General features: G+C 35.9%; 1 protein-coding gene across 2 annotated transcripts in view; it reads left to right on the forward strand.

Annotated features, from left to right (window-relative positions):
* Positions 1 to 16,134, forward strand: part of TRPM7 (transient receptor potential cation channel subfamily M member 7) — a 147,513-nt gene that overhangs the window by 129,294 nt on the left and 2,085 nt on the right. The window contains exons 29-40 of one of the 2 annotated variants that reach the window (XR_013485359.1): positions 4,620 to 4,716; positions 5,209 to 5,279; positions 6,428 to 6,462; positions 9,861 to 9,886; positions 11,073 to 11,123; positions 11,670 to 11,735; positions 12,150 to 12,433; positions 12,546 to 12,628; positions 12,855 to 13,060; positions 13,647 to 13,772; positions 14,378 to 14,429; positions 14,916 to 14,933. Coding sequence is in view for 1 of the 2 variants with exons in the window: in XM_020980084.2 (XP_020835743.1) it covers positions 4,620 to 4,716; positions 5,209 to 5,279; positions 6,428 to 6,462; positions 9,861 to 9,886; positions 11,073 to 11,123; positions 11,670 to 11,735; positions 12,150 to 12,433; positions 12,546 to 12,628; positions 12,855 to 13,060; positions 14,378 to 14,429; positions 14,916 to 15,022 (1,078 nt within the window). In the remaining variant the exon portion in view is untranslated. Of the gene's footprint in view, positions 1 to 4,619; positions 4,717 to 5,208; positions 5,280 to 6,427; positions 6,463 to 9,860; positions 9,887 to 11,072; positions 11,124 to 11,669; positions 11,736 to 12,149; positions 12,434 to 12,545; positions 12,629 to 12,854; positions 13,061 to 13,646; positions 13,773 to 14,377; positions 14,430 to 14,915; positions 15,023 to 16,134 lie in introns of those variants that run through there. The other variant, XM_020980084.2, reaches the window with a different exon arrangement.

The following is a 16,134-nucleotide window of genomic DNA, read 5'->3' on the forward strand; positions in this document are numbered from 1 at the left end:
TAATGCCACTGGAGTTTATTTAATGGGGGAGGTGTGGGCGGGGGTGACATGGTCAGACCTCTGCTTTAGGAAGATCAGTTTCAATGGAGACCAGACTTAGAGTAGGGAGAAACTTGAGGCAGGCGGTGATCATGGCCTGAACCAGGGTAGTGGCAGAGGAGAAAAAGGTTCTTTTGCGTATGAGATGTTACAAAGGTAGAAGCAACAGGATTTGGTGACAGATTGAACATGGGGGATGAGAGATCATGAGTTGTTGATGATGACGTTTTAGTTGTGAGCTTGGGTGACTAGGAGAATGATAGTACCCTCAACAGTAATGGGAAAGTCAGGAAGAGGACGGGGCTTGGGGTGGGGGAATAGGTAATGAGTTCAGATTTGGAGTTGAGTGAAAGGTATATATATACCAGATATAGCCAATTTAAGGTGTCCTGTTATACCTTTGGTATTTTGAGTACTTATAGGAGCTAATATGTTAGAAGGAGAAATATACATTTATGTGTAGCTTGAAAAAATTAGGTGTAGAGGAATCTTGTGGACCTGTCATATATTTTAGGAAGATTTGGAATTATGTAAAAAACAGGAGCATTCTTTTCCAACTTTTTTCCATTGGGAGACAACATGAGAGTAATGGCCAGGAAGAAAAGTAGGAAAGAAGATATTATATACATCCCATCGAGGAAAGTAATAAGAAGATAGACTGGGCAAAAAAGGAAAAAGGAAGAAAGTATTGGAAAAACATCTCACTACTCTGGTGACCCTGTTTTGAATGAATTCTACTCTTTTTCAATGTACAGAATAAAATGTGGCACCAGAACTGAAAACAATATTTTCCTTTATAATCTGACCCAGGACAGAGCATAGTGAGACCTATTAACTCCTTTAATAGATATTTTAAGATCACTTTAACCTTTTTGGCTATGTCACAGTCATGTCTTGTAATATGTTTGTAATGCACTCAAAAGCCGTATTTAACGCCTTACCCCATCCTGTACTTGTACAGTTGATTTTTTAAACCTAAGTGTTATACTTTATATTTATCTTTGGTCTGTTTTATAATATAGACTATGGTTTTAACTGATTAAACTCTTTAGAGATTAAACTCCATCTGTGCCTTCATTTAAGAAACATGGGGCGTGGAAGTGAGGTAAGATGGGGGTATTGAATTGTACAGTAGCACAGACAGCTTTTAGAATATTATTAATAGAGCTCTCCCTCCAAATTAACACAAACCCATTAATGACTGCTTTTTGAGTGCAATCATTCATTTAGTTTTGAATCCACTTAATTGTACTGTCATCTAACTCATTCTTCATCTTATCTGTAAAGATGACATGAGAAATTTCAGCAAGTTGCCAAAATTCAGATCTTCTGTGTCTAAAGGATTCTTCTGATTTTAGTAATACTTTAACAAAAAGAAAATGATGCTAGTGTGGTATGATCTATTCTACAGGCAACTGGTTGTATGGTGGATAGAATACTAAGCTTAGAGTCAGGAAGACCTGAGTTCAAATTATATCTCAGATATTTACTAGCTGTGTGACCCTGGGCAAGTCATTTAACCTCTGTTTTTGTTTCCTAAACTCTTGAAATGGAAATAATAGTGTTAATAACCTTAACTCAAGGGTTGTTATGAAGGTCAAATGAGATAATATTTGTAATGTGCTCAGCACAGTGCTTGGGCACATAGTACTAATTAATCTTGTTCCTTTCCCCCTTCTCCTCTTGATCAACTCCCTGTTGGCTCTTAGTGATCATTAGAAACATGTTGTTTCTAATAGCTCATAAGCCAAGCCAAATTCTAGGATTTTACTATACATAGTTTGAGAGTCTACCTGTAAAAAAAATCAAGATAATATAATTTTTGCTTATTTGGGTTCTGTTAACCATTTTCTCCTATTCCTTCTAATCTGAATATTATTATTCTTAGTTTAGAACAAGGAAGCAAAAGAATTTTTAGTTTTGGTCGTCCGTTTATTATCCCACCTATACCAGTCTATGATCTTATCTCTTCTTTGAACTTCCTCTTGCCCCTGAAATAGTGGGATACAAAATTTTTCTCCAAATAGTTGTAAAAGCTTTTGTTGACCTAAGTAGCATTAATATTGGCAGTCTTAGCTCATTTTGTTACTTAGTGCTCCTCTTACTACCACTTCTAAAAGATCATGCTTCTTTTATATCATTTCTTGTCTACTTATGTTAGCTTCTGTCTTCTGTGCATATCATTTTTAAAAATCAGAGAGAGTCATTTACTTCCTTGGGCATCTATATCAGTCTCTTTGGGTATTTTCCTCTTTCTAATCATAATTATTTCTTTAGAATTTAATTTTCCTATGTTTCCTGTCATCTTTAGACTGACTTCCCAAAGAATTTTAGACTGTAGGATGTAACCTGTGAATGTAGCACTAATAACCAATGCCCTTTTATTAGACAGCCCTACCCATTATTTGATGGTCAGTTTTTCATCCTTTTGCAAAGGAGTGAAAGAGGGGAGCGTGTGACTGTTAAATGAGTTTTTTCTACTTGACTCTCTATAGACGTAAATCATATATGTGGATTGCCATTGTATTGACAAAAGGTAAAACAAAACACCTTTTCAGATTTTTGCTTAGGACTTGAAAGTTTGCAGTTTCATTTATCTTCATTTAACAAACATATATTAATTGCTTATTTTGTGCAACATTTAGGAGGCTACATAGATGTGTACTTACGTAATTTTAACATTAGATAGGATCTGATTATCTCATCTATCCTCATTTCACAGGTGAGATAACTAGGGTACTTTGAGGTTTAGTGACTTATCTAAGGCCACACGTGGAACATTGCTCCTGGTCAGGACTTTACTGTCTAATAGGATATAGAATTTGCCTTCTAACAGAATATAAAACAGGTAACCAGTAACTGCAATAAATGCCAATAATGGATGGAAAATGCTATCCACATCCAGAGAAAGAACTGCGGAGTTTGAATGCAGATCAAAGCATACTATTTGCTCTTCTTTTTTTTTCTTCTGTTTTGTTTTGTTTCCTCTTATTGGTTCTAATTCTTCCTTAAAATGTGACTGATGTGAAAATATGTATAATAGGAATGTATCTGTAGAGCCTATATCAGATTGCATGCCGTCTTGGGGAGGGAGGTGGAGAAAAATTTAAAACTCAAAAGTGCATGGAAGTGATTGTTGAAAACTAAAAATAAATAAATAAAGTTAATTCATTCAAAAAATAAATAAATATCAGCGATGGAGTGCTTGGGCCCTAGCCCTAAGATCATGTCTCTGGAAGCCTCCCAGTCTCTCACAAGACCACCGTCTTACTGAGAATTGGAGGCTTCCAGAGATCCAAACTTAGGGCTGAGACCCAAGCACCCCATCACCACTAGTAGCACAAAATACTTGATAAATTTAGAGAAAGAAGAGATCATGGCACATTCAGGTGGAATAGCTAAAGTAGACTTTGTGGAAGAAGTGGCATTTACATTGAAGTGAAAAAAATGGGGTTTTTGGGTGTGGGGGGTTGTTTGTTTGCTTTTTGGTTAGACAATTGGGGGTTAAGTGACTTGCCCAGGGTCATACAGCTAGTAAGTGTCAAGTGTCTGAGGCCTGATTTGAACTACTGACTCCAAAGCTGGAGCTCTATCCACAGTGCCACCTAGCTGCCCCCATGGTTTTTTTTTCTTTTGCCTCATACAAAAATATTACTAAAAAAAACTTGGGACTTGACATACCTTAACAAACAGAACATTTCCATGTACATGAAGAACAAAAATAGAAAATTGTGTATGAAATAGAATCTTTACATGCAATTTGTATTTATATTTTAGTGTATCTTAAATTTAACATAGCAGTTCCACCACTTCCCTGCTTATCTGTCTGTTTTTCCTGAATTTCCTTCTGTTCTCTTCTGTGGATAGGTAGAATTTTAGTAGATGGTGAAAGAGGATGGACCCTGTAAGCTGAAAGAATAACATGAGCTGGAGAGGGGGAAATTACATTTTCCAGTAATGAGCAGTTTTTTAGTTTTGCTCTATCACGGGGTTCATGTGGGGTAATATTGAGAATGGAGGCTAAAAGACAGGTTTGAGCTACTTTGAAATGTCACACCAAAGAGCCGAAACTGGGGAAAAGTGAGGAAAGATGAGAAACAGGTAGAGCAGTGAGAATCTTACTATTGAAATTTTTTTTTCTGGGAGGTAATAAGGACTGCCTTATTAATAATAAGAATGGAAATAAAGACTTTTACAAGAGAGAAACTTAGGAGACTTGGTCATTAGCTTTTGAGGAAGAAAGATCAATTTAAAAAATAGGCAAGTCAGGAAGAAATAGATTTTGAAAGGTAGTGATTGTGGTTTCCGTATAGTCAGTCATTAAATGTGTCAATTGGATTCAGATAAACTTAGAGACGACAAAATCTTAAGGAGATGCTAAGGAAAAGTTCCTAATCTCTGAGATTGACTTCAGGGTGAGTCATCATATGTTGTTGATTACATATCCCAATATTATCTCTGTAATAAATGGGATACCTGGCTGAATGAGCCATGATTCTGACCAAATAGGGTAATTCTTATAAGATTAAACATAATGGTGCAAACAAGCTTCTGAAAGATTACTGGAATGTTTTCTTCAGAGTGACCTTCCTCGTGACACCTCCTTGAAACATGTGAGTTCTTATGCTGGATTAACTGAATGCAACAAAACACCCATCTTCCTTCACTCAGACCAAGGTAAATATTTTGCTTTGTTCTTGGGATCAAAGGCTTACCTTTTCCTCCTACTGTAGGAAGGAAAGGAATAAAAAATAGGTGTTGAGACTGATTCTGAGAAAAGTAGTTGGGTATGCTTATGTTTAATGTTTTAGTCTTCTTGGTAAAGTATGAGGCAAAACCATCTGACAAGAAGCAAAAGGGTGGTAAGGGGAACCATTTGAAGAGTTTTGGAATAGCTGCGTGAACAAATGGTGACTAAACAGATGATTACAGCGAAGATTGAGAGAGCTTCAGAGGAGGCCCAGATAAGGTAGATAAGCAGAAATTTGTAGTAGATGAGTTTATCATAACTCTGATTTTCCTCCCACTAGGCTTTGAGGCCCACAAGCAAGAAAAGATTCAGAAAAATTTAAAGTTCTGTACTGTGCTTAGAAGCAAAGTCAAGTGTTTGGTTATTCAGCATTTCAAATAATCCAGTTGTTTAACTGAAAGGCTTTTTTTTCTTTTAAGTACAAAACAGCAATAGAAGAGCATCTGCAGAGGACACCCACGATGTAGATTCCAAAGCAGCCTTACTTGCGGTTTGTACATTTTTGCTTAGCAGTTAAAAACTTTTAGGCAACATTTGTATCAGAGAATAACTATATAAATGAAAAGTGATGGTAGTTTGTGGTGCCATCACTTTTTAGTTTTTTTAGATTGTGTTAAACTTTTAACAAGAGACTTTATCTTTGTGAATATTAAAATATAACAAAGGCTGGAAGTATAGACAAAATTTCTGACAGCAGATCTTTAAAGACACATTAATCCAGTCCATTTAGCATTATATTTTTTTTAAAAGGCAAGAATTTATATTTCTTTGAATACTCCCCATTTTATAGGGACTAACATCAGCAAACCAAGTCAGTTTGAACCAAATTGTTAATAAGCCTGATTTTGGAATTAGAGATTGTGACGGTTGGCTTTATATTGGAATTGAACATAGATTTAAGAAATCTCTTCATATGACTATAATGTGGAGATACATAGTTCAAGATGTAGTAGACCTAAGACAAAAATATCACACTTAACCACAGGTTGGCAATCCTAGCCTTACCTACCGGAAACCTACCTTAGAACCAAGAGTATGCTAAACAAAATAGGCTTCTTAGGTACCCATAACTGTTAAGCTAAAAATAATCCAGGCATCGAAGCTCTGTCAGTTAATGGTGTCTGTCAGAGAGGCCCTTAGGCCATCACTCAGTTTTGTTGACTCCTAATTTGTAATCAATTATAACATTCTTAGTTCTCTGATTTCTCTGGCCCTACCAGATAGGAAGAAACAGAAAAACTACTCTTAGATCATAATACACAGTGTTTGATGTTTACAGAGAGAAATAATCTTGAGTAGTAAAGAAAAACTTTTGATCAGTATACTCTCTTTAAGAAGGCAGAAAATATTTAACACGTTTTTAAACTAAATACAGAATGGTTAAAATAATAAATTTTTGAAAAGGCAATTTTTTAACCTGGAAAATTCACTTACCATGAAATAACTGATTCCCTTGAATGCCTTTACTATAGTTATGCCTGTTAGTTGTTGATAATTGTGTGAAGTGATAGTTGTGTTTTCTCTTCAGATTGTAGTTTTCAAAGTATAACGTTTGAAATATAAAGTGGTCTAGCAATTGTATTTTGTTTTGAGATTATTAAAAATACCTTTGATTTTTTTTTCCCCTCTTGATTAAAGGACTGGTTACAAGGTAGGACAGCAAATACTCAAATGTAAGTAGGCTTTCTGCATAATAAAACTAAATTTCAGACTGTTAGATAATCTGTTTGTATATAGAGCATGTCACTTGTTTATTCATGGGGGGTTATATAAAGAATATACTCTTTCCTGTTTTTTTCCTTTTTCCTCTATTGGCACATGTAATCATGAACAAGTTCATTTATTTAGTTTCCTGTTTCTGTTCTTTTTTAAATGATGAAGTTATTTCATTAGCAAGTCGTACCTTTAGTTTACTACTAAAAATTTTATATGAAGTAGATTGTAGTATGGAGGGTCTAGAAGTAGTACTCCTAACAAAATATAAGGTGGTGAAGGCCTGGACTAAGTGGCAACTGTGGGAGCAGAGAGGAAAAAACGAGTTGGAAAGGTATTTCACAGGAAAAAATGAAAAGAATTAGTGGTAGATTACATATAGGGAATAAAGGAGACTCATGTCTGACTCTGAGATTTCTTTGAGTGATACTTAGCTGGTTTGTAGTCTGCAATTGGATGTTTCCCTGTTATATAAAAAAAACCAAGCTCTCCCAGTGACCAATAATGGGACCATTATTCAGTGCAAACAGACACCACAGATGGAACTAGACTTGTCCTGGACACTCAGAATTTTATTTTCACATTGACTAGATTTCCTCCTGTTTCTTTTCCCATATCTTCTAGAGAGCCATCCGTCATAAAAAATGAGTGGGGACGGGGAAGCAGATGAGCCCCCCACCTCTGCAAAGTGGTGGAGGTGTCTTCTCATAAGTCTTCTTTGAGGCAAAGCTTCATCATTAACATTTCATAATATTTACTTTCAGTTTTTGTTGTGGTTCTTTCTATAAGTTTATCCTTTCCCCAGTCAATGGGCATCTACTTTGCTTCTAGTTTACTACCACAAAAAGTGATACTATCCATCTGTCTACCTATAAGTATTTATACAGATACATATAGATACATTAGTGTACGTGGAGCCTTTTTGTCAGTGACCTCTTTGGGGTTTATACCTAGCCATGGGTAAAGATATTTTAGCCACTTTATATGCGTAATTCCAAATTGCTTTCAAGAATGTTACTAATTCATAGTTTGACAAACAACACACTAATGTGCTTGTCTTAAAGACACACACACACAAATGACTGTTCTCATCTTGTGTTGTATTTTCCAGTTTGCTAGGCAAGGTAGATAATAGCTAGCATTTATGTGATGCCTTAAGGTTTGCAGAGTACTTTACATATTATCTTGTTTGATCCTCACAATCACCTAGGGAAGGTAGGTATCATTATTATCTCCATTTTACAGATGAGGAAACTGAGACCAAGAGAGTTATGTGACTTGCCCAGAGTCACAGAATTAGTTTCTGAGGCAAAACAGATTTGGGTCTTTCTGACTCTAAGTCCAGTACTTTATCTACTGTGCCACCTAGCTGCCCAAACCTCAGTGCTGTTTTGTTTTGCATTCCTCTTTGTATTAGTGATTTGGAACATTCTTTCATGTTTTTGTTAATAATTTGCAATTGCTCTTGAGAACTAGTTACTTATATGCTTTTGTCAACAGTATTTTTATATAATAGGGAAATCTCATTCAAAAGAACTACAAAATACATGAACTATTTGAGTCAGTCTACCAAAATGCAGAAATACTTACATAGATTCAATTACAAAATACTCCTTAAATAAATTAATAACAGCCTAAATAGCTGGAGCAATATTCAGTGCTCATAGTTAGGCTGTGCCAATTTAATAAATTATAATACTGTACTGCCAAAGTTAATATAAAGATGTAAGGCTATCTAATCAGACTACCAAAAGATACTTACAGAGTCGATTAAAAAATAAAATTCATTTGGAGGAACAAAATATATAGAATGTCAAGGGAAATAATAGAAAAAAAGAGAAGGAACAAAATGAGAATAGCACTTCCAAACATCAAGTCATATTATAAAGCAGCAGTTGTCAAGAGCATTTGGCACTAGTTAAAAAATAGAATTGTCAGTCACTGCTACAGACAGAAAATGTCACAAGTAATGGAATTAAGTAACAGTGTTTGATAAATCTGAAAACAAATGACCTATGAAAGAATTCCCTATTTGATAAGAACTCTGAGGCACCTAGAATTTCATGGCTTTATGGCTTTATTTCATGGCTGTTTCTACCACTTTCCACATCTGGAAGATTCACCACTGGTTAGGCATTAGTTGGCAGTGAGGTGGCACCATAGGGCACAGAGTGCTGGGTCTGGAATCTGGAAGACTCTTCCTGAATTCAAATCTGTCCTCAGACATTTACTATAGCTGTGTGACCCTGGGTAAATCATTTAACCCTATTTGCCTCAGTTCCTCATTTGTAAAATGAACTGGAGAAGGAAATGGCAAACCACTCCCATATCTTTGCCAAGAAAACCCCAAATGGGACTGAAAAAACTGAACAGCAGGTATTAAAGGGAAATACTTCTGGTAGTCAAAGCCCTTGGACATAAGATGTATACCCCACCCCTGTACCTAGCCAATAAGAAGCCACCAGAAGTAGATGTTACTCCTTTTCTTAAATCAGTTAAGTTTGGGGGGGGGGGTTATTTTTTGTTTTTGTTTGGGAAGGGGTGTTTTGTTTTGGAGGGGTGTTGGTTTTTTGACAAATTCTATTAGGGAAAACATCCACTTAGAGGTTGAAAGATTACATGTTGAGTGCTAGCCTCCAAAGTACACACCAAAGGGGGCATTTAAGGCTCAGAAGAGTTCCCTAATTAAATATTAACCTAAAGTCGACCTTTTTTTCCCATAGGAACACATTTTTTTTAAATTTTGGGATGAAGCTAAATGGGAATATGTGTTTTATTGATAATGGAATACATACGCTTCATTCAGGGAACTTCTACTTGTATATATCCATTTATTCCATGTGTATCTAAAGGCATGAAATAGAGTAACCAATATTTAAGAAGCAAGAAATTCTAAAACATTGGAGTCTTGGAAGCAGTGATAATGAACTCAGTATATACTAACTCCCTATGCAGAATTTAAACCCCGTTTTCAAGGGTTTAATTCTAGATATCACTACAAATGTAGAAATCAGTGAATATGAAACTGTGCCTATGGTAGGCAAAGAATACCTCACAATTTGCAAGCACTATGAAGTAAATATGAAGAGAATATTACTTATTTTATAGGTAGACCCTAAAGCCACAAGTTATTAACCAGATGGATACATTTTTATCTTCAAACTGGAAAATTTTTGAAATTACACATTATAAAGTTAGCAATCAGAAGGATGTCCTGTATAACATTATTAATTTTATTCATGATTAGTGTATTTTAAAGCTTCCCCCAAAAAGTAAGTTAAATGATAGGACATGAGACTATCTTAAAGAAAAGATTTTCACAACTTATACCTTCTTCCTTTGTGTAACGTTTCTCCAGGCCACCTGAAGAGGAAACAGCAAATGGTAAGGAGTGAAATTTCTTCACTGTACAGAAATTAGGAATGGTATATGGCCTGTGATTTCATTACCAAACTATTCTACTTATAGTAATTTGGGGAAATTAATATTTAAAGGTATTTCCTTCCTTCTAAAATTGAGATTTTCACCAACCTTACCAACTTTCTTACAGTTCTGCCTCTGTAATTTCTTTTCTTTAAGTTGCATAGACCTTGTTTCTCCTAGATGGCAAATTACCTTCTTCTTCAATCATATTTCAAATCTCATATGCAATATCCATGTGGTTGTCATAACCTCCTTCTTTGTTGTTTTACATTTCAAATGTTCATCTTTTTATAGGTGCACAATTATTCTGATTCCATGCCCATGGAACAACAGTTCTGGTTAACTCAGACTAGCACTGAACTCTGATATAGACACATGCTTTTATTAGATCCTCAACTGTTAAGTACCATAGAGACTAAAAAATGCTAAAAGGAAGAGGGTATGGTAAAGATCTGAGCTACATTCCTGTCTCACACTTGGCATACTGCCTCCCTACCCTAGAACAGTAGTAGCCTAGTGGCTAAGCAAGAAGACAGGCATGTGTGCTGTTTTGTTTTTAAATACAGTACTTTCTTGCATTTTAGATTACGTTTTTTCTCCTCATCAGAATTAGAGTGAACATTACAGTCCCCATGCTGTTTGTACTATGTGATTCTGCCTCTAATGTTGCAAGTTCTTCCCATAGTCCATTATGCAATTTGACAGGGATCTAGGGAGTTTAAATGCATTTCAAGCAACACTTTACCATTTTACTATTGCCACATATCATCAGATTCAGTTCCCTCTTAAAAATTTTTTTTTTAGTTCACATATTTTGTTTTGGACAAATCTCTTAAACTTTTTTTTCCTCAAAAATGGACTTTCACTTTCTTGAATGTGTAATAGGAAGCTAATATCTTTTAAAATTTTGAACATTATTTTCCATCTGTTCTCCCTATATCTTGAATGTATGTAGTTGTTTGCATATTGTCTTCCTTTTAGAATTTTATTTCCTGGAGGAATGCCTTTCTTTGTATTCTCATTTCTTTTCACAGTGCCAGGCACACTACAAATACTTAATAAATGCTTGTTGACTGCCTGACTTAATAGTAAGTTCCTATATACCAGTTAATTCTATAGAGTCACACTTGTTTATCTGTCATTTTAGGTATTGCATCTCCTTTTAAGCCAGTTATGGATATTAATTACTACTATTCAGGTCAGTAATATCAAAAACTGAAAATGAAGATATGTCATTCTTTTTCTCTGGTAATAAATCTATTAAAAATTTACAGGATAAAAAACAAACTTGCATTTAAAACCCTCCATGTCTGACTCCAGCCTGCCTTTCCAGACTTAATATTACTCCCTGCATACATACTATGTTCCAGCAAAATTGGACTCTTTGCCTGTTTCCCTAACTCAGCAACCCACCTTCATACAGATTGTCCTATAGGCCTGGCTTACTTCCCACCCTAGCCCTTTATTATCTTTAAGTTCCTTTAGGATTTACTTCAGGTGCCGCCTCCAACAGATCCCCCAAGTGTTTTTAGTGCTTTCTCTTCAAATTTCATTGTTCTGTCTGTTTAAATGTTATTTGGTACCCAATCTTTGAAGTGGAATCCACGTTCCTTGTAGACAAGAGGTTTTCATTTTGTTTTTTCATTCCCAGCAGCCAGCATGGTGCCTTGCATGTAGTTTGTACTTCATAAAGACTTGTTGAATCAGTGAATATTTAAAGTTTTATTTTTGTATCCTTGTGCAGCTGTGGAAAGAAATAACCTGATGAGGTTATCACAGAGCATTCCATTCACTCCTGTGCCTCCAAGAGGTAAAAATAAATAAAATCACCATTTCTTCTGTATGTTCGGTTTTAATTTATAGTCATAATATTGATGGGGATGGGAAGGGTCTTGGCAACGGTGCTTTGGCTTGCTTCCATATTTAATTCAATGCTACAGAGTTCACATCCAGAAGCATTAAAGATTGCTAACTCAGAGCAGTTCTAACCCATATACAGCCATGTGCTACAAATAGTGTGTCTATATGGCCAACCGAAAATATATTTTAAAATGTTTTGAGTACTTAAAGAATTCAGTTTCAAATCCAAAACCAAACATTTGGATAGGCTCATTGATAATTCTTTTTGTTCATTTTTGAAATGTTATTTGTAGTCATTTTATTAACTTGTTTTGCTTTATAGGTGTGCTAGTTTAAGGTTAACATATTTCCCTTGATACTGCAGGTGAGCCAGTCACAGTGTATCGGTTAGAAGAAAGTTCTCCCAACATCTTGAATAATAGCATGTCATCTTGGTCACAACTAGGACTTTGTGCTAAAATAGAATTTTTAAGTAAAGAAGAAATGGGAGGAGGTTTACGAAGAGCTGTCAAAGTACTGTGTACTTGGTCAGAATATGAAATCCTCAAATCAGGGCATCTTTATATCATCAAATCCTTTCTTCCTGAGGTAGTCAATACATGGTCAAGTGTTTACAAAGAAGACACAGTGCTGCATCTCTGCCTTAGAGTAAGTGCTAATGATTGTATAAAATAGAAAATCGTCTTTCTTTTCTAAAGTATAATAATAAATATAAGAACTTGTTTTTATTAGCTTAGTTGAATAAATTTTTCTTCCCTAGGAAATCCAGCAACAGAGAGCAGCACAAAAGCTCACCTTTGCTTTCAACCAAATGAAGCCAAAATCTATTCCATATTCTCCAAGGTAAATCTTTTTTGATCGATTCATTCTTGAAGCCTGTACCAGACTGGAAAGAGAGTTGCTTCTTTTTAATATCACAATTGATGTTCAGTATTTTATAATTGAATATTGTACCAATATGTCAAAGTTTCGGGGAGAATGTATGTTATATAGACTAGATAATTAAGATTTGATTAAAATATTATTGACTTTATTTGGTAACTAAATGTTTATCAATATTTTTCCTAAGGTTCCTAGAAGTTTTCCTGCTATATTGCCATTCTGCTGGACAGTGGTTTGCAGTAGAAGAATGTATGACTGGAGAGTTTAGAAAATATAACAATAATAATGGTGATGAAATAATCCCAACCAACACTCTGGAAGAGATCATGCTAGCCTTTAGCCACTGGACATATGAATATACAAGAGGGGAGTTATTGGTACTTGATTTACAAGGTAAATTAAATTAAATTTTGCCTAAGGAGAAAAGACAAGTATTATAAATGACTAAAATTGCTTCTTACTCAGCCTTCTCAAGTAGTCATGTACCACCTCCTCCCCTTTTGGTTTTAGATGTCCTCTTCAGTTTGAACTTTGAGTGAGGGAACTGGAGAGCCAGAACAGGAGATGTTATTTTCAGACTCTTAATAACCACATAAGCATTGCAGGCAACAAGCACACCAGTTGTATACACAATTGAATACTTGAAAACTTTTAAGTGTGTAAAGTGTTCTCACTAAAACCTTGCTTACATAAATTTTTAGCAAGCCCCTTGTCCCTAGTAGGCTCACTTGGGCTGCTTGCTTTCCTCTAGGTCTGATGTCTAAATTATGCGTGACAGGTAGTTTTTTTCCCTTATGTTGTCTCTTGTCTCCAAGGAGTCACCACTCTATTCTAGTTAGCTAGTTGTTTTTCATGTCTAAATAGAATCTCTCTTTAAGGTCCTGTTAAACACCAACTCTTTCATTAATGAATTTATAATAAAGTTATTTGATTTTCTTGTTGTACCTTAAATAAAAACTAGTATTCCTGATTTTTTTAGAGGTGGAGTGAGGTAGCAGAGAGAGCACTGGACTTGAAGAAAGGTTCAAAACGTGCCCCTGACACTGAGTTGTGTAACCATGGGCAAGTTAGTTAACCTCTAAGCTTCAGTTTTTTCCTGAATGGGGTAAGATGAGGAAAATGATAATTTTAGTTGTTAATGCTCCCTACTCTCTCAGGGCTTTTATAAGTATCAGACCAGATGATATGATTCTGTATGGCCGTAGACTCCCCTAAAAACAACGAGTCTCCTTTTAATGAATGATAAATGATTAAGATGGATAAACCTGTTGCAGGGTTCTTCCTCCTTTGGCTGTGGTTTTTTTTGTTTTTGTTTTTGTTTTGTTTAGTTTTTGTTTTTTGGCTAGGCAGTGGGGTTAAGTGACTTGGCTAAGGTGCACACAGCTAGTAAGTATCAAGTGTCTGAGGCCAGATTTGAACTCGGGTCCTCCTGATTTCAGGGCCGGTGTACTATCCACTGCACCACCTAGCTGCCCCTCTTGGCTGCTTTTGCATCTAAAAATGGGTACCAGAGGATTCCAGTCCTCCTACCTGTCAGCTCTGACATTTGATTCCCAGTAATGCAAATGCAGCATTAGGGGGTCAGACACAAAACGGGTAGTAGGATACTCTTGTACCTGAACAGTGAATAAAAACTGACTGAAATTATAGGGTGCTGTGTCAATGCCAAATCTCTTATACAGTAAAAATCTCTCTTTTGTGTATATGAAGGTGTGGGTGAGAATCTGACAGATCCATCTGTGATAAAAGCAGGAGAAAAGAGGTAATATTGGATTTTAACAGCTTTTTAATGCACATACAGCTCAGTAAACATTAAAACTCTTATTAGCTGAGGGAGAAGGAAAGTTTAACTAAGACAACTTAAGACAACTCAGGCAAGTTCCTTAATGGAACTTGAAGTTTAGTGGTGGGACATGATGCACACACATAACTATGACAAAAATAACACAAGTATATTAGACAAATTGACACTAAATGTGTGGCTGGGGAAGGATCAGCAAATGACTCATGGAAAAGGAGGCGTGTGAGTTGGGCTTTAAAGATGGGTAAACTTCAGGAGGCAAAGACAGTTCAAGGATGAGGAATAACATGAACGAAGGCCCAGGTGTGCAACCATTAAGCAAGAGCACAGAGTGGGGAATGAGTAATAACTCGGGAGGGGGAGGGGTAGATCATGTAAAGCCTGGAATTGGGCAGAGGACTTTAAACTTTGTTAATAATTCTTCTACTTTGCTTAACTATTTCAAAGATCGTCTGACATGGTTTTTGGGCCAGCAAACCTAGGAGAAGATGCAATAAAGAACTTCCGAGCAAAGCATCACTGCAATTCCTGTTGCAGGAAACTTAAGCTTCCAGGTAAAGTTTTTCTTTACTTGTCACACATGTTACCTATGAGGCCAGCCTTGGGCTGATCCACCCTGTCAGACCACGAGCTTTGTGGCCAAAACAATGCCCAGTGAAGACTTATTAAAGGGATACTTGCCTAGGTGTGAGTGTCAGCTCTCTCTGTCCACACCTGTCCTGAGGAGAGTCATAGCTTTAGCTTTATGGACCTGTTTTCATTGGAAGTTAAAGCATTAGGAAATGAGATTCAATCTGGTGAAATAAAAATTGGAATCAGAAAGGTAAGCCCTTAAGCCACTGTACCACTCAGTTTTTCAACTCAATAAACTTTTATTTAATACCTAGCATTGTACTAGTTGCTACAGTTACAGAAACAAATGTAAAGGGTCCCTGCCTTTAAGGATCTTATTATAATGGAGGTAAGACTATATATACAGCCAGATATTTGCAAAATAAAATACAAAGTACTCCCCTAAAAGGGGAGCACTATAAGAATTAGGTGGTTCCTGAAAAGCCTCCTGTTAGAGATAGCTTTTGACCCCCTTTATGGGCTAAGGACTCCGGGAGAGCTCAGGCAAGTCCCTGCCTTCTCTCCACCAACTTCACATTTGAACTGGGTTTTAAAGGAATAACAAAAATTTGTAGCATAAGCTGCTGATTAAAAGCTTTAAAGGTTAACGGTATCAGAACTTCTGTAGGGACTGAGAGAACTGTGCATATTAGCAGGATAAGCATTATTCTAGAATTAGGTATAGTTATTGAACACATTTGCAGACATGAAACGGATGTTTAGCATAATGAATTCTCTATGTGCTTATAGAACAACATGAATACAATAGTCCAGAAGTCATTTATATTTTGTTTTAGAATGCATTATGATTTTTTTGTGCATCATCAGGTTATTTTTTTTTAACTTAATAGTTTATGTTTGGGTCAGGCCAGGAATAAAATTAGTTTGTGTTCCCTAAGCACAACCTGTGAAAAAAAAAGAGTAGCTTAGACTTAAAATTTGCTCTCAGGTAATAAATAGATAAAGTTTAATGTTCCGATGAATATTTGAGAGTAGACAAGATAGCATTTATTCCGGGAAGAAACTAAACGTTCAGACAGCTCACTTTGTAAAC

This window comes from Phascolarctos cinereus, unplaced genomic scaffold (genome assembly GCF_003287225.1).
Source record: "Phascolarctos cinereus isolate Bilbo 61053 unplaced genomic scaffold, phaCin_HiC Scaffold_3;HRSCAF=262, whole genome shotgun sequence".
Classification (NCBI taxonomy): domain Eukaryota; kingdom Metazoa; phylum Chordata; class Mammalia; order Diprotodontia; family Phascolarctidae; genus Phascolarctos; species Phascolarctos cinereus.